This window comes from Anser anser (assembly GCF_964211835.1).
Source record: "Anser anser genome assembly, chromosome: 5".
Lineage (NCBI taxonomy): Eukaryota > Metazoa > Chordata > Aves > Anseriformes > Anatidae > Anser > Anser anser.
Window position 1 is genome coordinate 50020235 of NC_139725.1, and position 23126 is coordinate 50043360.

The 23126-nt window shown below is 41.9% G+C and overlaps 1 protein-coding gene across 1 annotated transcript in view; it reads right to left on the reverse strand.

The window, feature by feature from the left end:
* PPP4R3A (protein phosphatase 4 regulatory subunit 3A) overlaps window positions 1-16102 on the reverse strand; it is a 42209-nt gene extending 26107 nt beyond the window's left edge. The window contains exons 1-2 of the mRNA XM_083838844.1: window positions 15333-16102; window positions 7602-7657 (exon numbers count right to left, since the gene is read on the reverse strand). Coding sequence (XP_083694970.1) covers window positions 7602-7657; window positions 15333-15474 — 198 coding nt within the window. The 5' untranslated portion in view covers window positions 15475-16102. The remainder of the gene's footprint in view (window positions 1-7601; window positions 7658-15332) is intronic.
* Between the last annotated feature and the right edge of the window lie 7024 nt (window positions 16103-23126).

A 23126-nucleotide genomic window follows, 5' to 3' on the forward strand; every position in this document is an offset into this window, starting at 1 on the left:
CAGTGATATTTATATTAACTGCTGTAAGCTGACTAAACAGAGCCCCTAAGTTTCTGAATAAAATCCAGCATTGGACCAACACAGGTCTGTCTACTCTGGGAAGATGAGGGATGGAGAAAGGAAGGCAGGCACTGGATGTGTGAAAGAGAAGACACACAGGTAAAGCTGCTTCTGAAAACTGTAGCTGCAGATGGAGAAAAGCATACTTGGCCCCAGCATAGCAATAGGTTTTTCTTATGCAAGATCATCTATTATGATACACGGAAGTTCAGAAAGTATTTTTTCACCCTTACAAATTCTGATTTTTTTCATTTCTTCTTTGGATAGTGAAACTAAAAACTGCTGGAAGAAGTTCAGTAGCAGAACAATAATCTTCAAATTCACTTGATTAATATTGGAAAAGTATCTTCCAGTTGCCAACATTAAAACTTTCGAAGTATTAGTTATTTGTCTTATTAGCACATAAGGATTTCATATTATCAATTAGTGTCTCAACAGAATTGTATCAATTGCTATTCTCTGGATCTTTACTAAGAGCCTATTTGTTTCTACAGCCTTTCTTGCCCCAAAGGGCTTTTAAAAAGAGCATGAGAAAGTGAGAAAAGCCCTGCACTATTGCATAATATACTATTCAAAGTTTAAATGTCACTTTCTTAATCCTATGAAGTACATAATCATCAGGAAAAAGAGCAGTACAAAACTTAGACGTGTCCTTTAAGGGAAGTCACTGAGGGAAATTCCAGATGTACTTAAAAATCAAGAATAATGTACTTTCTGCTTGCTTTATTTAAAGGAATCTTTCTGTGTTTGATCTGTGGTCTCCTAACAGTGTAATCTAAATCCACTAACTACTCCGGATCTCTCAGCTGTGGAATAGGACTACCTCTTGCTTCCAAAACACCAAGTTTTGTTTCTTGCTACTCCAAAAAGCATTTGACATTTTGTAAGATTGCCTCCTCCGTTCCAAGAGGAAACCAGAGTGTGCATAAATACGCTTATTAATATTAGCTATTGGTTAAGGATGTAAGGAGGTGAGTCTTGAACCTTACTCCCCTATAAACATAAAATTGTCAATCGTAGATCATTCATAAAGCAGTTCTGGCTTGAATGGGTCAAACACATATCCATTTCTCTGCACTACACAGAAATGTTATCCTTGAGACCAGGAAGTGAATGGGACTGACTGAAGTGAGTATCTAGAATTTTGTTTTTATCTAGCTTGTCATTAAATGAAATTTACACGTGAACCTGCAGTATAAAATCCTAGCTACACTGTGTGAACTGAGTCATAAATAAGGACCAACGTTTTATCATGGTAGGCTTTTTTTTTTTTTTAATTGCTCTAGGAGAACCCTAGCATTCTAACTTCTCATGTTTTTCAAGATACACTAGAGTTCTTGGCAAGATCTTCTTTTAAATACGATAATAACTGGGAAACTACTTATGTAGAGTTCAGTGTGTTATTCCGAGTATGAAAACCATTTGCTGCTTTGCAAAAATATTTTGACAATAGTGCCAGCTGGATGTGTCATCATTACCTTAGCCCATAGAAAATTTGCTGTTGCCCTAGAACAGCTTATAGAAATTTGTCTTCTCTTTCATATTATTGTTCATTATGATAGATCAAAAGGAATCTGGAATTCTAAATTTTAAGCAAATATTCTGAGCATGGCCTCTTTTTAGACAACTTGCATTCAACACCCCCATAAAGAGGTACTTCTTTTTTACCAAGGGAGGTCAATTTTTTGTACTCTTATCCTTATAAACATACGGCCCAAGTCAAAACTTTGAAACCACAGTTTGGCATTTCTCCGCTGCTCGGTTGATTTTTGGCTGGATCAAGTCCACACAGAGAAAGCCATGGTTGCTCTGAAGAACAGGCTGCTGGTTTTCAAGGAACCACTCCTGGGTGCTACAGCTTTATCTGAGACTCTGTTTCTAAAAAGCCAACATCAAATCTATTTCTGCAATGGATTAATGCAGAAAGCAGTGACAATTTACTTAGATGGGCAGAGCTTAATATCTGCCAAATGATTGCTTTTTGAAATAATTTCCAAAAGGCTTATTTTTCTTCATAGAAAGGTCCTTAGATATCAAGTTCTCCCTGTAACACTCATCAGAAGTGATTCTTTTATTACACCAGTTTTATTTAACAGTTAGCAGGCACATTGTACGGCATTCATACATTCTCCAAAGCAAGCCCTGGGATTTCATAAAGCAGAATTAATGAGTAACTAGTAACTCAGGATTTGCTTCTGCTCTAAGACTGATATAAGATTTCTTTTCTAATGTGACATAAGTCAAGACAACTATTATTGTTTGGCAGTGCTCTCTCACTGGAGTGGTCACATCCATGGTGAATACTAGCCTTCTCTGCAGTTATTTATTGTCAACACTGAAAATATTTCTAAAACAAAAGTGAATTCTTATGCATCTACCACTCATCCCTGTGATATTTGGGCTACTCTCAAGAAGCATCAGTGAACCCCCAAATTGGACAGTCTATCATATAAATTCTTTCTTGTTTTCCTTAAGAGTGACTGAACCCCTTCCTACCAGCCCTCAGGTGAGTCAGGCCTGTGGCACTTTCCTGGGCCCCACTGAAAGTTCAGCTGAGTAAGGGTGTTTCTGCTGCTCTGGGCCTGCCGGAGTGCCAGCCTGCTTCTCTGATAAGCACTGACACTGTTTATATTTACAGCCTGTTCCCTGGGCATCTCAAACTGTCTTTTAGAGTCCTGTTAGCAAGCTACATAAAGTCAAAGGCACAGCCCCCAGCTTCCTGCTTAGGAAATAAACTGCTGGCACTACCCAACTTTGCCAAGGTAAACATATATCATTATTGAGGTAGGGTGCAGCAAAAGCTTCAGGTTAAAAAAACCCTATCCCGTTAACGTAATGTGAAGCTAATTCTGAAACTGGCTTTGTGCATTTGTATACATAGGTCCTGGATATCTGGATGTGATAATTTGTTATCCCCTAAACTGGAATAGCACATCAAGGACATGTTCAGTCTTCTGGCAGAACATTTCCTGTTAGCTTCTGTGACACCCTAACTGCCACACTTGACTTTCTCAGTTAGCCATCTGAGAGCTGCATCTCCATGCATCACGTGGAATAAAATCAGTTTATTAGTTCCATAACAGAACCTTGTCTCACTGGCCTAGTGGCCATATGCAGAAACAGCAGAAGAATATATTTCACAGGAAAACACGTCAGGGTAAAGGAATGTTTGATCATCTACTTACATTAACCAACCCATTCCAAAATTGACAGTAGTCACACTCCTCTTTGTTTCCTTCCCACCCCACAAAAACATACACTTCCTCACTACCTGAGCTGCAGTAGGCATAAATTTTATTGAAATAGTTTCACCATTGGTTCACTTGTTCCTGACAGCAAGTGTAGGAAGCTCATATTCTCTAAGAATTCTGCCAATGCCTTTTGGGATCTTTCTGAAATTTAGCTTTGTTAATAACAGGTTTGATCTCCTTCATTGAAGGACAGACACTTTCAAGTTACTTAGCTAGAGCACAGTACTCTGAGTGAATTTAAGTTTTGTGTTCTTGTGAAGAACTGAAAGAGGGATGGCTAAAGCAAAGGACACAAGACACTGAAGTTTGTAGTGCAAGACTTCATAGATGTAAACTGTGAGCAACTCAAGTCTTTTTGTGCCTGAAGCAAAGAAGGGATGTAACACGTACTTCATCACTAAGAGTGATGAGCTGAGGATCTAAGTCTTCATTGATATACTGCTGAAGCACTGTCAATGTATACTGAAAAGTATATTCCTGAGTTCACACCCACATCAGCTTTCTCCCTAGATAAACTCGAGCATTTATTTCTCCTTTAAGGTTGCATAGGAAGATGTGTAGTGTCCTAAAATACAACTGCAACTGTCCATTTTTTTGAGTAAGGATCACTCGTGTAAGAACAGCACCTCCATCAGTAGCATCCCTGAATTACGTCACTTTAATGCCTTTAAAAAATGAAAAAACAGCATAAACAGAAAAAAATCAGAGCATGGATTGAAGTGTGTAAATAGACTTTACCAGGACATTACAATTAAGTTATCTTCCACATAGACACACACACACACTAGTAAATGTAAAACAACGGAAGAAGAAAACTAAATATTCTACACGTGGTCCAGGCACCACGTAGTGTAATTAAATTCCACTTACTAAAAAGAATTTGCTTTTAAGATGTATACTACTTACCTGTAATTAAATCCAGTATATTCCATACCTACGTTATACTACCATTATTATAACTTTTTAAAATAAGAATACCAATAAAACTTAACTTATAGCTCTAAATAAGAACACAAGTCAGAAGGCCAAGTGGCTGTACTGATGAGCATTTTGCCTACTTTCCCCCCCAAAAAAGTGTTCTGCCTACAGATATTACCTTAACATAAGGAATATTTGTCCCTTTTCTTAGCCACAGGATACTAGTTTCTCAAGTTTTCTTACTAGCTTTATTTTCCTCATAGAGACTCCTTTCTTCTAATAGAAGTACGGATGAGTTTGCCAGGGAGTATGCAGTTGAGAGCATGCAGCTTCCACGGATATCAATCCTGCATTACAGCAGATACATGGACCTATCTTCTTGAATAGAAAGTGACTCATCATGGTGACAGAAAGGCTTTATTAATTTATGTGACTGGTGAAAAGGTAGTTAAAGGACTGCCCATGTGGTTAACACTTTGAAGGATTAGATTAAGCCTCTTGATGTAAGCCTGGGAAGACTGGGGACTAGGCTGACAATATTGATTTGTGAAAAATGAGTCCTGGATCAGGTCTCAAGATCTGCCAAGTATTCTTCTTCTCCAAAGGAAAGGAGGGGACAGTCATCTAACAACATTTACACAGATACCTGAATAACCCAAAACATAAAGCAAGCATTGCTTTCAACCCTTAAAAAAAAAAAATCAGGAAATCTGAAGCAGACAATTTGACAAAGTTTGCCTGGAAGTTCAGATTCACAGGGTGTTTTTCTTCATTTTTAGTCTCTGTGGACATTTTACATGACAAGAGACTAGAGGGAGCAATGCAAGCTTGTACTTACAAATAAGGATCTGAGCTAGGACAGTCACGACTAAAACATACATGCATACACCCTGATAGTGCATAGCTTGTAATATTTTTAATTAATGAGACACTGTTTCACACTGGCAATAGTATTGCAGAAGAAATAGATGGTACTTTCACCAGCAGAAGGACTTCCCTGTTCATCAGAAAGGTATTTACATGCTTGCTGAAAAACCCAGAACAATTGCCATAGATAAGCTGTTGGGGGAAGTTGCTATTAGACATTTCTCATTCTTCCAACCACAAATCTGATTAGTTAGTTCAGTAAAAATTTTCTTCTTACAAACTTCATGTCAGCCTAGGTGAAAGTTAGAACTCATTCACTTTTTCCATTAAATATTGAAGTGCCACATGCAAGCAATATACTCACTACGGCACAGTAAGAAGAGTTTCAGCAGTGCTATATTCCCCTTTGAAAGGGAATGGAGGTTTCACCTCACAATAAAACTTTTGAGGTAGAAGTCTGGTAAGAACAGCACACTGAAAAGTTACCTGGAAGTTTCAAGTATTTCTACGATATTTTCTTGAAATTTCCAGAGAGCAACTGACAACCACAAACTCTGAATTCTTCTATAGCCCAGTTCCACAAACGGATCTTGGGTGAGCTGGCTTGAAACTTTTGCTGATGTAGAGAGACACCTGGTTTTGAAGAGGGGTCTGCAGTACCAGAGCTGATTTTCTTTTGTTTTAGTGAGCTTAGGCAGTTCACACTTCTGATAAGCACAGCTGGAAGGAAGCAGCTCTTCAGCAGTGAAGCTCCAACCTTCGCTCATATGAAATCCGGTTTAAATTCTGAACTTGGCTCTTACTGAGGGAAAGGGTAAGTAGGTCTCACTTAGAAGATAACGTGCTGCAAAGCAGGATTATTACATGTACGAAGAAAGATCTGGTATTTCTAAGGCTCAGAGTAGAGCCCTACTTTCAGTCTAAAGTAGAGACTGCATTACTTAGAGAACATGAACAATTCACCTGCAAATATAAATTTGTCTATGCAGCACTTGAAAGCTTTAAGAATGGCACTTTTCCTTTTCCAGCAAGGAAAACATATAGTGCTGGTCTAATAGGACAGACTCATGTTTAATACTTTTATTTCTCTAACCATGTCTTCACAATCACCAGTATCAGATTTGTGCAGTGCTGCATTACAATACACACTTGACCCCGAGCAGCAGTGAGCCCAAGTATGTATTGGTGTTATACCCGTAGGCACGTGGGCTAGTTTGCACTGACTGGACAATTTTATGCTTACTTTAAGGATGCTTCATGCTTGATCTGGCAGAAAGGCTGTTGACACAGAGCTAGCCCCTCAACGCTCTTTAAACAGATTTGAACCAGCAAAGCAAGTTTACACTAGATCAGCACTTTATGCCAGAGATGTGAAATACTCATTATTTTAGGAGTCCTAAAGCTGGAGTTACTGTATCATGGAAACAGGACCACAAGCTAGTGAGGATTACAACTAAGAGCTAGTTTGCTTAGCATTTTTGCTGGTCTTGTCCGTTCTTACTCCCTGCAGTTGATTCTCCACACCACACTGCCCTTATCAGCTGTTCAGTACTGACTGTTTATACAGTGCATGCTGAATTATATCAAGGGGCAGATACAGACGAAACTCAAATATTTCCAAGAAAGGATGTTTTTAAACTAGCCCAGTTCTGTGCATTCCATTCAACATGCAGTCCTGCAAACAGCTGCAGCCACAGAACCACTGCAACTGCCCGTGAATAAAACTGAAGTACATCTATGCTTGTAGTAAAACATTCCTCACAGCTCTAATACTTTACTACATCAAGTGCACCTGACAGGATTTTAGCAAGTCCGAGATGACTGGACAAGCAATAACATACAATCTGATTCAGCTTTTTTTTTTTTCTTAGCCTCTAGGAGTACTTCTCAGCATTCATCAAGAAGAGTAAGCAAAGTGCAAGAGCCACAATCCGCTTCTCCTCATCCATCGCAATACCATTCTTTGCGGGCCTGACAACGTATGGCTTAAGTAATTGAAGCGAGGTACAGACTAGAGCTGAGAAGTGGCTTTTTTGTATGTGGAATGCTTTGAAGCAGTAGTAACCCATATACATCATCCAAGTAACAGCCAAATAAAGGTATACATATAAATAGTTTTAAAGTCTTCTAGTCTTCTCTTAAGAGAGGAGACATTAGAAGTTGTAGTATCTGAAATACAAAGAAGAAAAAAGCCAGATGGTATTAGGCTTCAGATACTATAATCCTTAGGAACCTCAGCTAATTGGTGACTTTCCCAACTATGTTTTGCCTGTCTCACCTGCAGCATTTGTATATGTGTGTGCGAGTGCACAAGCAGGGTAACTAACCTTACAAGAAATGCAAAGAAATCACACGTGTCTTATGAAACAAAAAAAATGCTGAGAACTACTTTGCCTCCTATTTCTGGTACAAGAACATACAATATAATTTGCAGTAGATGAAAAAACGTCAATTTCTGAAGTTAAAAAAGCTGCCTTTAAAAGTGAAGAAAAACAGCATGTTTACCTGTTGCTTCTGGTACGCTGTATTCGGGTTAATTTTGGACTCCAAAAGAAGAGAGCCTAGAAGAAAAAAAAGTTCCATTTATTTATGTGCATACTAAAATGTCTATCTTGAGTTTTCTGATCGTTCTTTCCTCAAGTAGGTACTTATACCTTCCATCCCAACAATGTGTAGATTTAACCCACATTCTACAGCTTTGTAACGCTTCTCCCTCAGAGAGATGGTTCACACAACACAGAACATGCAAGAGCATTTTGGGGACTGGGTTTTCAACCTTATTCTGAGATGACATTTCAACTGAATTTTTTTTTGAGAGAGAATTTCTCTCTCAAAAAAAAATCATTACTGCCATAATTGTATTCTGTGGAGCACCTACAATTTCACACAAATTCTGCTAACCATGTGGTATTTGTTCTTAAAGTTTTGTTAAAACACCAGTTTTAGGTAAGTTTGCCAGAATGCACATTCAAAAACTAGTACTGCAGCAACCATGACTGCTTGTACCAAAGAGCTTTACACAGGGTAAACTTGGGAACAATGGTTTTGCAGCAGCTTATACTGATTTAAGACATAGTCCAGCACTTCTATTGCCATCCTGTGTTGTCTTGCCCCTCCTTCTGCATAAGCATTAGTGTTAACACACATCACATTTAGACAGCTCGGAGGGCTGATCTAGTTGAAAACAATCATTAGAACTGCTTTTATTTGTGGGCAGACCATATCCCTCATCCACCTTACTGCTTAGCTGCACAAGTGCCAGCACATGAGGGGCTCTGACAACCATGGCTTCAAGTCAGGCATCTGCAGAGCTTCACTCAACATACATGAAAATGTACTGACGGATTAACTTTGCACTGTCTGTAATTAAAGCATAATGCTGCAAGCACCCCTTTAACATGGGCTTTTCCCTTTGCTTACCTGTTTAAATTTATTCTGTAAGAGAAGTCCAAACTTTCAACTTCCTAGTTTCCTAACTATAGTTCTAAGGCAGTTTTATGTTACCAGAACATTTGCCAAATTTCAAGGCAGTCTTAAGTAGTCTCACAAAACCTAAACAGAATGCTTCAACCACCTCAAATACAGAAGCCTGAGAATTTGAAGGCACGACAAGCAAACAAATTACTTGGATCTGACAAACATACTTGGAGTTGAAGATGGTATTTCCAAATGTCACGGTAGAATCAGCCTGCTTACAACAAGAACAAACTATGACTAACTAGTTTTCACTATCTGCAGAATGTTTCAATTCATAAAATCCACATCAAGAATACTCTAAACTGATGCTTGCCTACCAAGTGTCACTATACTCAGTCAAGTTATATTTACAATAAAACCACACACTTTTCTTCAAGAAAAGCTGCTAACAGAAGATGTTAGGCTGGGGGAGGTGAGGGAAGAGAGACTGAAGAATGAGACCACAGAACTCCACTCTCTGCAAGGGTAGCGTACCATTACAGAATAACAAGTATCTGAACAGTTCTGCCTGTAGAATAAGAAAGGTTGTTGTTTCATTAATTTGGAAGCCTCCACAAGGATTCTGATATTCATTAGCTTGCCGTGTAGAGCTGTAATGCTCACATTTATTTACTAACTTACCTGCGATGGCTGCTTCCTCCTAATTTCTAAGGCTTTTTTCTACAAGCAGCAGCTTTCAGTAATGAAGTTGACTCCAGAAGCTATCATCCTGCCTCACACTGCTCTTACAATAAGAGCTGCTTACAAACTCAGATACAACCCAACAACAAAACTGAGTTAAATGGCCCTCACAGGAAAACAAACAAACAAACGATGCAGATATACCACCTCTCTTTTTCAGAGCTTTTCCTTTTTTAAACCTAGACCACTTAAGCAAGTAAACTGCTTTGGTGACAGAGCTGAAACATGACAGCATAATTACTGAAAAATCACAAACTATAGAGGACTGAGAAGAAAAACTTCAAAGGTGAACTTTAGCAATGAATACAATACACTGTGGTACATAGGCCACAGTTTCAAGTTTTGAATTTCAGGCTTGCCCAGTGAATAGCAGAAACCGCACCCCCCTTTTCTGTTACAATGATCACGTATAAGCAGCGTTTCACTTCAGTCTTACTTTCAGTTTCAAAATCACATCTTCAACTATATGAAGTTTTAGAATGCTATCTGGTCCTATTGAGTTGGTTGGCTATCTTCTAGAAAGTATGTACTGTCTAAAAATAACTAATAGCAGCAAATATGAATGGGAACCTTGTAAGAATTAAAAGCAATTGGTAATTTTCACATTGTATTTTAACTTCTGAACACAAATCTACAGATGGGGAAATCCAGAAATTAGCAGAAAGTACATTGAATTTGATGTTTGACAAAATGCTATTAAAAAAAAAATCTTGAAGACATCTCAAAACAGACAGTTCATCCTCCAAGCTAGAAGCAGGCACAAGAGAATGAACTTTTCACTACACTTACCACAAAAGAGCATTTCTTCCCTACTAAACCTGACACTTGTAGGAAAGACAAATCAAGCCTTATAAGGCTTGACTGGCTTCTCATTCCCACACCATTCAACTTATTCCTCACCACTCAGGACAATAACAAGAAAAATATGAATTCAGAAACAGAAGTGTGCTGAAGTACAAACTGTGCTCTCCAAACCGTAACAGCCCCAAATCCATCTTTCTGGGCACTCTGATGCTCCCTTTGTACAATTTAGCCCCCCAGAAAGGGTTCAACTAAAACAAACAAACAACCACAAACCACCAGTGACTATTCTAGTAGTTAGTTGAGCTGTTTACATTCATACAGAAGGTTTTACAGGATCGTGCCCTTCCCCTGTAGTAAGCTGTCCTAGGTCTCCCTTACTTGCTTTGGGGAACCAGGCAACAGGAACAGATGCCTGTAACACAAACGTGTTCTTCAGAAAAAGGTTACAGAAATTTAATATACCGCAAATAAAGTTCCTCTCCTCTCAAAGTCAATATCTGTATTGATTTCTAAATACCAATCAAGATGCTTACTCTTTCACTTGTCACAAACAATTGCTTTCTATATAGGTATTTTTCTCTTGCTACTACCCTAGAATATATTAAGACTACCCAGTCTGCTTCATAAAAATACACCAACAAAACTTCATTTCCATTTCCCAATGACTAAGTTATTACCTGAAAATTCACTTAAATATAAGTAATATTAAAAAAATGCAGATCTACTTATTTTCTAGATTGCAGCCTTGAACAAATTTGTAAAGGTAACTGCAAAATATTAGTGCCAGAATGTAACAAGTGAAACCACCCATAAAGGAGAAAACATTGATTTGCAGAATTCTGTTATTTGCCACAATAATGCAATATAGCAGAGCTGTTTTTTGTTGTTGTTAGTATAACACCCTCACCCTGTGATGCGAAAGGAATGTGTGCATAGGGAAAGGCTTGCTCAACAGCGATTACATACAGATATACACCGCTATTTTAGAAGATATTTAGAGAACATCAGATGTCCCAGTCCAGTACTCTTAAACAAGAAATCTGCAGGATTGTTTACATATATGCATATGGAGGAGACCTGCTGGTAAAAAAAATAAAATAAAAAAAAATACAGCTCTTCTCCCACAAAACTTATGTGGCTCCAGCTTCAAAAGGAGAAGAGGTAGTGTCACTCATTTTCCCCAAAAATAAAAATTCCTTATGTTTAAATGAAATTTTCAATGTGTTTTTTTTTTTTTAAGAAGCACAGGTTTCTGTAATCAGTTCTATTGCTGCTGAATCACAACACAGCAGTCCACAGAAACCTTGGAAACAGGTCAAACAGAGGTCCGAGAACAGGCTCTGCACTCTCAACAGACAACTCAGTCTAGCACATTTCTGAAGGGCAAAACCCAAACACTGGAGGTGGGGGAAAGAAGGAAGAGAAACAAGATTTCTGATATTAACAGTTTCATCTAAAATGGAAGCAAGATCTCATTCGTAAACAAGGCAACTGGAGTGCATTAAGCTAAAGTACGTGCTTCCCTAAAAGCTTAAAGAATCTCAAAAGAGATCTTTTACAATTTAATTTCGTAACTGTTCAAATCACCCTTCTAGGAATGAACACTACTATGTATCTTCTCTACTAGATGTCACTTGCAGGTGTGGGTAGGGAGGAACCAAAGTTTATTTCTTAATATGAACTACCTTCACTTTTTAAAAATTTAATAAGAAAAAGGATAAGAAAAAAAAAGAAACAGCCAGGAAAGGTGTAAGACATTCCTAGCCAAATATTAGCAACTTCTGTGATGCTTTCCTTAGTAATAATAAATAAAATTTAAGCCCTTGAGTCTATGAAAAAGGAAAGTAACTAGACAGTACCTAAAAGATGGCTGGGCAACATGGCCTCCAGAAGGGGAGGTCATTCTGCCTTGTCAAAGAGCTTGGTGACAGCACTGGTAAGTATCTCTTAGAAGTTTAAGCCTTTGAAGTATCCTAAGTTAGCTGAACAGAAACATTCATTTTAAGGGTCACTTCAGTCATCTAGGCTCAGAACAAAAACAAAAAGTGATCTGAAGCCAGGCAGTATCTAGAAGCACAAAGACATTTTAAGACCTAGACAGGCCACAGCAGTCTAAAATACCATGTGAGAAACTGATAGGAAATCCAGGGCTTCTGATTACACAGAAATTCACATGGAAGTTAACCATTTGTAAATAAAAGATTAAATCACTATTGTAGTACTGCACTTCAACAAGTAGAACACACTGCAGCTAGGCATCACGTTAATAGAAACTTTTCAAGGTCTAAAGAAAAAAAATATTAAGTGGGGAAAAAAAGGCAAGTCCCTCCTTTTCAAAGCATAATCCATCTGATCTGAAAACAGCTAAAAATGCTTCTCTACGATACCAGATCACTCCAAATTGCCTGCGATGACTCCCAATGTTTAGTGCCTGGGAGCACTAAAGACATCTCAGCAATACAAGTCACTCATCTGCTCAAAATTCTTCTCTTTTAAGCCTGTGTTAAAAACAACAACAGCAAACACCCCTGTAGATAAGAACTGAGTAAGAGTGCAGTCTGTTTATTGCTCCAGTTCAGTGTGATAGCTTACCTTGGACTTGCCATAATGATTCCAGCTCTCTTATCTAAACACCCTGACCCTGCCATAAAATCTCAACGGTTTGTAAGGCAGCCATGGAGCTGCAGCAACTCACAGCTGCACCACAGAAAGGCCACGCTCTGTGCTGGCCTGCACAGGAAGGCCAAGGCACTCAGCGCCGCTGCTCTGGGAGGAACTGACCCGGCCCTTGAACAGGAGAGGGCATTTCCAAGGCAGGGAGGGAACTGCTGCTAACAGCCCCCACTCAGGAAACGCAGCTCTCGACTTCAGTCGGATCCCAAGGTTTTCAGCCAGCTTCCTGGAGTAAGTCAGTGAGAAGGAGCCAACGTGCACAGGATGAATCTCGGTTCAAACGCTAGGAAAAGCTGGTTTATAAAAGGAGGAAGGAAGAAGTTTCATTGTGGAAAGAGGAGGAGCTGACAGAGACAATACAAGAACGAAATGGAACCATGGAGGCAACTGGTATATGGGTCGGGTTCCTAGCACTTGCATGTTCTTGATAACTCAAAACCCAGAGTCACGACTTCATTTAGTTAGAAAAAAAAAAAACAACATGTGAGGGAATACAGAAATTGCACAGTACCTAAAGCCACGTGTTTTAGGTTCTGGCAACACCTTCTCCCAAACTGTTTGCTCACTGACTGCCTTTGCTTTCAAAATTAATCCAGATAGAACTGATACAGTAAACAAACATAAATCACATTTTATGAGGCATTTAAACAACGAGCAAGTTAAGAAAAAAAACCTAGCCTATTAAAATAGTGTGTGCATTTACCCAGGCAGGACTGATACTGCCTACTGAATTAAGAACTTAAACTCTGTACATTATTTACTACTCTTGAAGAGTATGTATGTTATTTGAGAGAAGCCTGAAGTGTTTGTCCTGTTAAATGTATTTCTGTGCGCTAGGTGCAATTAGAAGTGTGTGCACACTCTGCTCTGGTGAGAGTACCTTAGCTGTGCTACACAAAGTAATGACTTCATGCTTGGTTTGGGATCGTTTATGCCAACTTGTATTTTCCATCTTACAGATGTTCACTTAAAACAAATAAGCTGGCAACAGCCACCCTAACCAGGTTCAACTCGGTCTTAGGCGCGCATATCCCACTGAAAGCCAATAAAGGGATTTGAGTTTGAATGGACCATTTCTTCACAAGAAGGCTGTGAACTGCATTTCTTTTGCTTTCTTTTCCAAGAACAAAAAAAAAAAAATCTGGAAAATGATTAGTGTGTAACACGTGACAGTTTTTAAACATTTGCTAACAGAGGCTCCTCAGCATAGCAGCAGCCTGGACAGCAAGGACTGTATCTACAACAAAATACACAGTAACGTAAGATGAGCCAGAAGTTAAGTAGCAATTTTCTTTTTACCTTGCTCATTCATGTTCAAATTAAACAAAATCCATTTCCAGTTTGAATGTTTTCTGTTACACTGGAAAGCTGGCCAAACTAAGAAGGCAGCTTCCTCAGCGTGAAAGAAATAAATAAGATCAAGTATCAATTTAAAGTTTTTCAAGTATAATTAAGAAACTAAAAAACCCTGAGATTCATGCTTAATCAGAAGCTCAAATATCAAAATCCTGCTTAGATGCAAGCTTGGTTCCCCTGTGTCAGCTTATGATCTGTTTGCTGTAGAGATTACGGTAGTTTGTCAGAACTTTTTCAAACAGTGAGAATTAATGATTCTCAAGTTGCTTTTCATCCTAGTTTCTACAACAAAAAAGACAAAGAAAGAAAAATAAGATGTCTGTTGACAGTCACAAGCCATAACTTGATGGACAATTCATAAGATACAGTACCTACACATTTAATGAAGCACCACAGCATACACTGACAACATTACTAGCAAAATAGTATGTTAGATATTGCAAGAAATACAATTTAAAATCTACTCTGATCACAGCAGTCATAAACTCACTCAACCAATAAACAAGACTAGTCCAAACACGTAACTACAGGAGTAGATACTACTACTTAACCTGTAGTAAATTTTGTCAGAAAATGTGAAGGTAATTGATAATGCATCATTTTAATTTTACTTACAGGAGACCTAGAACTGTTGAAGAACTCAGAAATAGTATTTCATTTAAAAAAAATATCTGAAAATGCCATTCGGTCCATTGTCTTTTCTACTACAACTGCACTTTGATAACTGTTGATAGCTGTTAGCATGGCCTGCCTAATTCTGGGGGGAAAGGAGAGACAGAGAGCAAAAGTGAGTGAAAAAGAATGGATATTAACCATCCATTGACCTTTTGCAAATTTACTGTAAAAACTATGATCTAAGTTTTGAGCACCTTTTCTAATGAGGGGCTCATTTCCAGAAACATCTAAAGACAGATACATCACAACAACCAGTTCTGAGACAGGCGTACACTGGGCATCTAGAGCTGGATCATTGGGTGTGCAATGCCATACGAGACCTGGTTGTATTCCGGATGAAACACTGCACGTTCACTATGAACCAAGTGCCTACTACATCTGCACTCGATGGCAAGCTTCCATTTCTTCCACTCGGCCTAATGAGAATGAACTATGTCCGGTGCCTACTCACCTTTAGGAACTACATCTGAATTACACAGCAAAACATTAAGGCAAGAAACGCACAAAGCTAATCCCAATCCCCTTTCTGGGTAGGACGAGCGAAGAGCCTACCTTCAGACCCACACTTACCATCACTCTCCGCCCTGACTAGCAGGGACATGCCCTTCAGCCTCTCCACGTAGCAAGAGGACACATGCCCCGTGCCTCGGTCATCCCACTGGCGGTCCTCGTTCAGCGTGTACACCTTCACCCTCCGCCGGGTGTCAGTCATCCTGCCGCCCACACCGCAGCCACCCCTCAGGCTCGCACGGGCTGGAGGCGCAGGAGGCTGCCGGGGGGCCGGGCCCCCCTGGGCCGAGGGGATCGGGCAGGAAGGCGGCGGCGGCAGGAGCCCCTCACGGGCACGGGCACGCCACGCGAGCTCCTCTCGCTCCCCTTCAGCGCTCCGACGGGATCCTCATCCTCGGCGGGGCCGGCGGGCGCAGGGCTGGCGGGGGGCGAGGCGCCGTGAGGAGCTGCCCGGGCACGGCCGCACAAAAGGCGGGCAGGAGGCGGCGGCCGAGGGGGGGGCCCCGGAGGAGGCCCGGAGGCCCGGGCGTTGCGGGGCGGCTGGGCGCGGAGCTCGGCTCTATTGTGCGGCGGCCGCCCAGGCCCGCAGCCCCTCGCTGGCCGCCCGCCTGCCGGTCACTCCGTGGGTCCGGCCGTCAGCGCGGGGCGCCGCGGAGCCGCCCTCCTGCCCGGCGCGGCTCTGCCCGCGGCCTGCGGGCGCTGCCGGGCCGGCGGCGGGGTGAAGCGGGCGGGCGCGCTCACAGCCCCGGCTCCCCCATGGGCTCCCGGCGCGGGCGGCGGCTTCACTCCCGGCCCGACTCCGCCGCCATGTTCTCCTTCTTCCTCCTCCTCCTCCTCTTCCTCCTCCTCCTCCTCCTCCTCCCGGTGCAGCTGCAGCGGCGGCGGCTCGGTCCCGGCTCCTCCGCTCTCCCCGCGGCGTGGCTGCTCCCGGCGGCCCGGCCGGCAGCGAGGTGCTCGGCGCTGCCCCGCCGAGGGGACGAGCAGCGGTGGCGGCGCGGCGCGGCCCGTCCAGCCCGGCTCCCAGCGCCTCCGTCCCCGCCTCAGTCACGGCGCGGCCGCCATCTTGCTTTCACCTCTCACGGCAGGCGCGGGGCCTCCCAGCCAGCGGCGGCACGGGCCGCCCGCCGCCTCTTAAAGGGGCCGCGGCACCAACGGCTCCGCGCCCGGCCGGGGGGAGGCCCACGCGTGTCTCACAGCCCCGCAACCCCACAGCCCCACGCGTGTCCCTCAGCCCCACCGCACCGCGCCCGGCACCGCCCCGCCGGGATCGCGCCCCGACACGCGTGGGCCCGGCCCAGCCGTGGGTGCCGCCTGTGTGTGTGTGCGCGCGTGTGTGTGCACGCGTGGAAAAACCCGCGGCCCCGGGTCCCGCCGCAGGGGACGCCTCGGTGTCGTCCCCTTACCTGCCGCCTTGGTCCCGTCACGACCTCGCGTCGGGGCATCTTTGTGCTGCTGAACGCCCCCGGAGCCAGCCTCCTGAAAAAGCTTTTATTAATTCCCGATTTTTTCGACTTTTTCAATTTTTTCCTTTTTAAAATTTTTTTTTCCTTTTTTTTTCCTTTTTTTTTTTTTTTTCCTATCTGACATCGCTGGCTCCCCCACATCCAAGCGAGCCAGGAGTTAACTCGGCAGCTGTTGGACCTCCACCGCCAGAGATAGGCTCTAACAATTGCAATAACAAACAGAAGCTGTCGAGCCTCTGCTCCTGCCGCTGCTGCCAGCACCCGAGCATATGTCTGACAGATTTCCCCGGGAAGGATGCGTCACAACCCGAAGTATGCACAAACACCAGCGCGTTTCGGACCCCACAGACACAGCACTGCATTAGAGAGCCCGTTGCAGAGCGTGGTCTGGGTGCGCTGGATGGATGGGAGCTCGCTGCAGTTTACCCACTAACGAGGCAGATTTATTTTCCAAACTGGTTGATGTTTGCTTACCAGAGTGAGTTGTAGGGGGGCTGGTTTGAGCCGAGAGCAGGTTACAAACTCTCACCCCAGAACTAATTGTGTGCCGTGAGGAAACCTGCCGTCAGCACCTCCGTCCTTCCTCCACCTGCCATTCCCCTGGCTCCATCAAAGAATTCATCCCGTTTCCTGACGTGCACAGACATTGTGCCATTTGGGTTTGCTTTTAGGCATAAAAGGTTTTAGGTTTTAGGTTAAGGATAAGGGCTGGTTGGGAATATAAACGCCTTCAGGAACATTGGTCAGAGGCCCACAGCGTGGCTGGAGGCAGGTTGTGTCCAGGTGTTCTGGGGATGGTGCCGTTGGCTGACACAGTTACTGTTTTGGAAAGGTCCTGCTGTGTGGGAGCTGGGGTCGGGGGCCCTGGCGAAGGGAAGCTGTCAGCAAGGCACTCGCCCCCCGGGTGTGTGCCCCTGGGCAGGGGCTGTGCCAGAGCCCCCCAGGCGCACCCTCGGGGCCATTCTTGGGACATCCAAAACCACTGGCCTTGCTTTGAGAAACCTCCGTGGGACTTGCACACAATTTACAAATTGTACCCTCTGGTGGCCACCAGATTAAGCATAGACTGCTGTTTGCTGCGGTTGTGATTCTCCTCTTTTGTTTTTGTTTGGTTGTTTTTCTCCAGCAAATTACAAACAAGTTTCATCAGACTTCAGTTTGCATAGTTTGCTTTATGAAGAATTTGGGCTTAGCTTCTTTTAATTGTCCTTGTATTGTTTTCATGCCAGTCTGAATAATAGCTCAACTGTAGTGCCCACTTGTCAGATTTTAACCAAACTCTCATTATTTTTGCCAAGCGGTTACATTTTCTCCAAATGTTTCCACCCCAGTGATTCCAGAAGAAAGGCCAGGCTTTGAGGGCATCTTCCCATTCTGGAAAGCAGATGCAAAAGAAAAAGACTCGTGGATTGTTTTTCTTAAGGTCATGATTTATAAGGCGAAAGTGTGTCAGGTTACACCTCAATTCCTTCTCTTCTCCAGTTCCAGAGGTTTGAAGAATTGTGTCCAGAAGGAAATATCTTCGGGGATGGTGAGAGGCCAGTAACTGAGCAGAAAGGTCAGGCTTCCCAGGCTCCAAGACCTTGTCATGGCAGGGTCCTTGGCTCACCAGGAGTTGAATAATACATGAGGAAATGGAAGATATAATACAGTTTTAAACTTCTCCTATCTATAGAAAAGTAAATGCATATGGATAAATATACGAAGGAATAAGCCTAAGAGGGGTTTAGTAGCAAGGGCTTGAAGAAGAACAAGATGACTTTCGACACCTGCTTGTAATTTTGGCAATGAAAATTGCATTGTTATTATGAGGAACTTCAGGTCAGACATATAACTTGAAGCTATGCAATAAAGCATTATTAGAGTTCCTAAAAATCATAGCTAATGATTTTCTCACACCACCACCCCACAGAAAAAAATCCTATTAGAGAAAGTAACAACAGACTTTCTTTTGGTAAAGATAAAACAATTACTAGTGTGAAAGTTAGGCTTGCCTGACTATTTAGATAAACACACACAGACACTGACTATGTCTTGTTCCCAAGGCATACATTGTGGCTTGTTCCCCAAAAATCTGCAGAAAATGAATGACTGAGCAAGAAGACAAATTACATAGAAAAACTGTATAAAAGCAGGGGGAGTAAAGAAGAAGTTGAATCATTTAAGTCAGGATATTGTCATCAAGAAAGAAGGGAGATTCAGCAAAATGCATTTCTAGCTTTGTGGGGAACTGAGCACAGCAGTTTGAAATAAAGATGTACAACAAGTAGAAAAAAGACAGCAATCATTACAAGTTATAAAGTGTAGAAAAATGGATGAGAACATCAAGCCTGGTTGACAGTTTTAGGAGCAGCTCAAGTTTTCTAAATCTTAACAGTATTGTAGGCCAATATATCTAGATAGATTCAGATAATAAATTTATTCTATATTTGAAAAAATGTGTGATTATTTATATCATACAAAGATCATTGTCTTGTCATTATTAAGAAGGGCACTGAACAACTTTTCTTAGAAACATTTTAAAGTATGTGAGTCCTAAAGAACTTGAATTTGAGAGTCCTAAAAGGGTTTGCATATAGGATCTCAGGAAGTATGAATACATATTAATTTTTAATAAAGCTCTAATTAGTGCAGAAATTCTGCAAGACATGAAAACTGACTATAAGTATTCAACTCTGACAAGCGAGTAATGGATCGATTTATCTGACATGAATCAGACACTAAATGCTGATACAGGATGTAACAAGTAATTACGAGACGGGAATATAACAGTAGCAGCTGATGTGGCTTTATTGAAAAAGGACTTGTCAAATTTGTTTTATTTCTTGTTAAATTACAAAGTTGTTCTTGAGGGTAATGGTGCAGGTATAATATACTTGGATAGTTCTCGGATATTTTTCTGGGAAGCTGACACTATGCAATCAAGAAAACTCACACGGTCAGATGTGTGGTGACAGGCATGGCTCAAAAAGACTTACCGGTCAGTGGAGATTATTGTAAATGGCTGTGCAGAAACCAGGAGTAGAACTGATGTTATTTAGGGTTTATAGCAACGATTAGAAAGTCAACGTAAAATCTCTTTGAACAAAAACTGTGACACAGAACCTGGAAGAGTTGTAAATACTGTAGAGGACAGTGTGGTCAGAAACAAGCTCATCTACTGAAGGATCTGATGGAGAAGCTGAGAAGTTGATGAAGAATAGCTTAGTTTGGGACAGCTGGGAACATTACAGGCAGCTGCTCCTGTCTAGCTTTACAAACATCTGTGAGCTCATGAAGCACCTCCCCGTCATCACTGCATTTTTAAGGAAAACAGTGACACTTTACCTTAAAACTCTGAGCTGAAAACAGTATTGATTGATTTGCTGATGGATGAGCCACGGTCAGTTAGGCATATCTTGTTTGTGCTCTGATTTTCACTTTCTAAATGGCACTATTCAGGTACAAATACAAGATCACACCTTCAGCTACAAATATAAAGGCATCTCTGAAAGATGCTAGGCTGCACAGTGAACAAGCAACCCAACAAGAACTTACACCACTCCATGTCTCTAAGATCTAGTACTTTTCTAGTATATTGTAAGCTAGCAAGCTGTGCAAGAACATAACATCAAGACTAACACTAGCTTTAATGCCGTGTTCTGTAATTCTAGTGTCCTCACTGTTAAAAGATTTGAAAGAAACTGGGAAGGAATAGAAAGGACCACTCTCAATAACTATTTCTTCGCAGATCCAGGACTAGCTCACTTCAACATCTCTGATTCCTGCAGTACGCACTGTTTTGCAGCGCGCTGTATGAATCATGTCTCGGATGCCGCTGCTCGGTTTTCACATCCTGTCGCAGATCCCCTAGAAGCAGTAGCCCTGTTTTTGTGCCTGAACCACAAACCCGAACCTGTGTATGTCAGCAACTAAATAAGTGACTCTTCCTCCTACATCATGTGCATATGAATCCCCTCAACAGAAATGTTGTCTCGTCTCTTTCAACCCCTACTGACATCTCAGTTTTCACAGTGCTGGAAAGGCCCTGGTTCTTGCAAGCAGAGCTTCCTTTTAAGAATTCTTTGCAACTGCATAGTCATGCGAAGGCTGTATTTGTTTTGAATTCCTGCATGCCTCTCTGGAAATGCTACACTTTATCTAAATATGTAGGCCTCATCATCAAAGACTGAAGAATTTCAAAGCACTGCTGAAGCTGTTGGATGCGGAGGGCATGTCTGGGTCATTTATTCATCTGATAGAGAAAATTCCCCTTTTTCAGAGAGGGGAACTCTGAGACATCTGAATTATGATAGCTGTTCCTATGCAGTGCATTGTTCTATTTTTATGTTTATTTTTGTGCCTGTTGGCTGTTTTTCTAAATCTCATTAGTAAGCTGTTATGGCACACTTTTCATTTTTTTTCTTTTTCATATGGCAGACTTCCTAATCCTAACTTTGGCTCCCACGTATTCTGTGTCTCCCCCTCACACCCCGTCCTTCTTTTTTTTTTTTTTTTTTTTTGTACAAGATTTCCAGTGCTTTATCTGTAACTCAGTCTACAATAGGCTTCTCTTAGGCTCAACAGTTGTGGTCTTTTGAGAAAACGATGTATAGAGAAGCAGAAATATGAGATCCACGTCACAAATTTGTTTCCAAGAAGCTTTGAAAGTCCAACAGAAATCCAGCAGAGAAAAATCTAGACCCATTTTCCTATTATGTATTTACGTAATTAGCTGAAAAAAATTACTAATGCAATACTCTCTTATTAAAATTACTTCCTCATTACCTTAGGCTCATCCTGGAATGGGAGCAGAAACAGTAAAAGTTTTTTCTAGTTTATGTACCTAAGAAATTCATAGGTGGATTTGGAGCAAAAAGGGAGAAAGGAGCGGAGAAGGGATATGGTCAGAGCCAGAGAGAGACCAAGGCACATGGATGTGTACAGATCAACACTCATCCAGACACACACATAGAGTCTCAGTAGGCTGACGCTTTAATTACTATAGTCATCTGAGATGACTGGACTTGAGCAGTGTAAATTCATGCTCAGTTTCTTGGACAAAATCTGGTGGAGCTAACCATACTTCTGCACATAAAAGTAATAAAATGTCAGAAACGTGAAAAAAAAATGTTCAGAAAAAAAAGGAGGAAATTGAGTTGAGCTTTTTGAATGGGGCGTTTTAGAATCAACCATTATATTGACGGCAACTCAAATGTGAGCTTTTTTTTTTAAAAAAAAAAGTTATGAGTCACATCAGTGTTCGTGACAATGATGGCCTTCAAATGCAAATAATTCAAGACTTGCACAGAGCAAGAACGATTCTTGTAGAAGTTGCAACAGGGTAATGTGAACAGCAGGCAGACTGGGAGCACATTCAGTTACCAGGAAGGTTGCTTTACCCATCATCTAAGTCTGCCCTAGCATCTTCCATTTTGCATATGAAGCTACCAAGCTGGGGTGAGAACCTGACACCCAGGCTCTGTTGTCTGTGGATGAGCTCTGCGGTAACAGAGACTGGCATTTAGGGCAGGAAATGCACACTGCCTTCGCATTGCACCTCTGCTCTAGCTAAAAGTGGAGTTAATTAGACAAAATGCAAAAATTGAACTTTTGCTTATATTGTAACCTAGAAATAACAACCCAAATTGTTTTGGCATGCCTCAGTAGTCACACTGGAGTTCTCCTGACTGCACATTCCCAGCATAGTCCCCTGATTTTCTGTACACGTTGGTTCCTTTCTCGTCATGCCAGAGTTAGGAAGTGGTAGACTTCTGTAACTTCTTGAAAGGCATGAAGAAAGGCAAGGGTCAGGTGTTTAATGTCTTCTCCAATACAAGACCTGAAGAGCAAGAAGTCTAGCTGGTCAAAAGAGGAATGTTAAAGCAAGCAAAACAAGCATGTTCAAAGCAAGCAAAAGGAGGTCTTCATACCTCACTGGAGGAAGTGACGGAATGCTCTGCTGCAAGGTGACGTGGATGCTGAAATCAAACATACGAGCCCAACGTACCCACCTACTGTCAGGCTCTTTGCAGAAGGTACGGGCAGCCTCAAAGCAGAACTCTTAGTCCGAGACTTTCTGTGACTAAGGGGCAAAGGCATTACTGGCATGTGGGGATTACCAGCCGCTGGGCAGCAGGAAGGAGGTTGGGAATGGTGTGCATGCTAGTGAGGTCTGTAGCAGCGAGACGCAAAGGGGCTATGGCAGCTTTTGTACCCCAGTGTGTGACTGTTGAAGTGTAGTGTGAATGCAGTTATACAGGCTGCAGGGCCCTAGGCCTCTGTAGGGTGGCTGCCTGATACGTGCCAATAGGAGTAGGAATTCAGTTGTGTGCTTGGACATTGCTACTAAAGACAGCGTGGATGTAACCAGTGTAATTAGAAGTGCACACCATTTCATTAATCATCACTA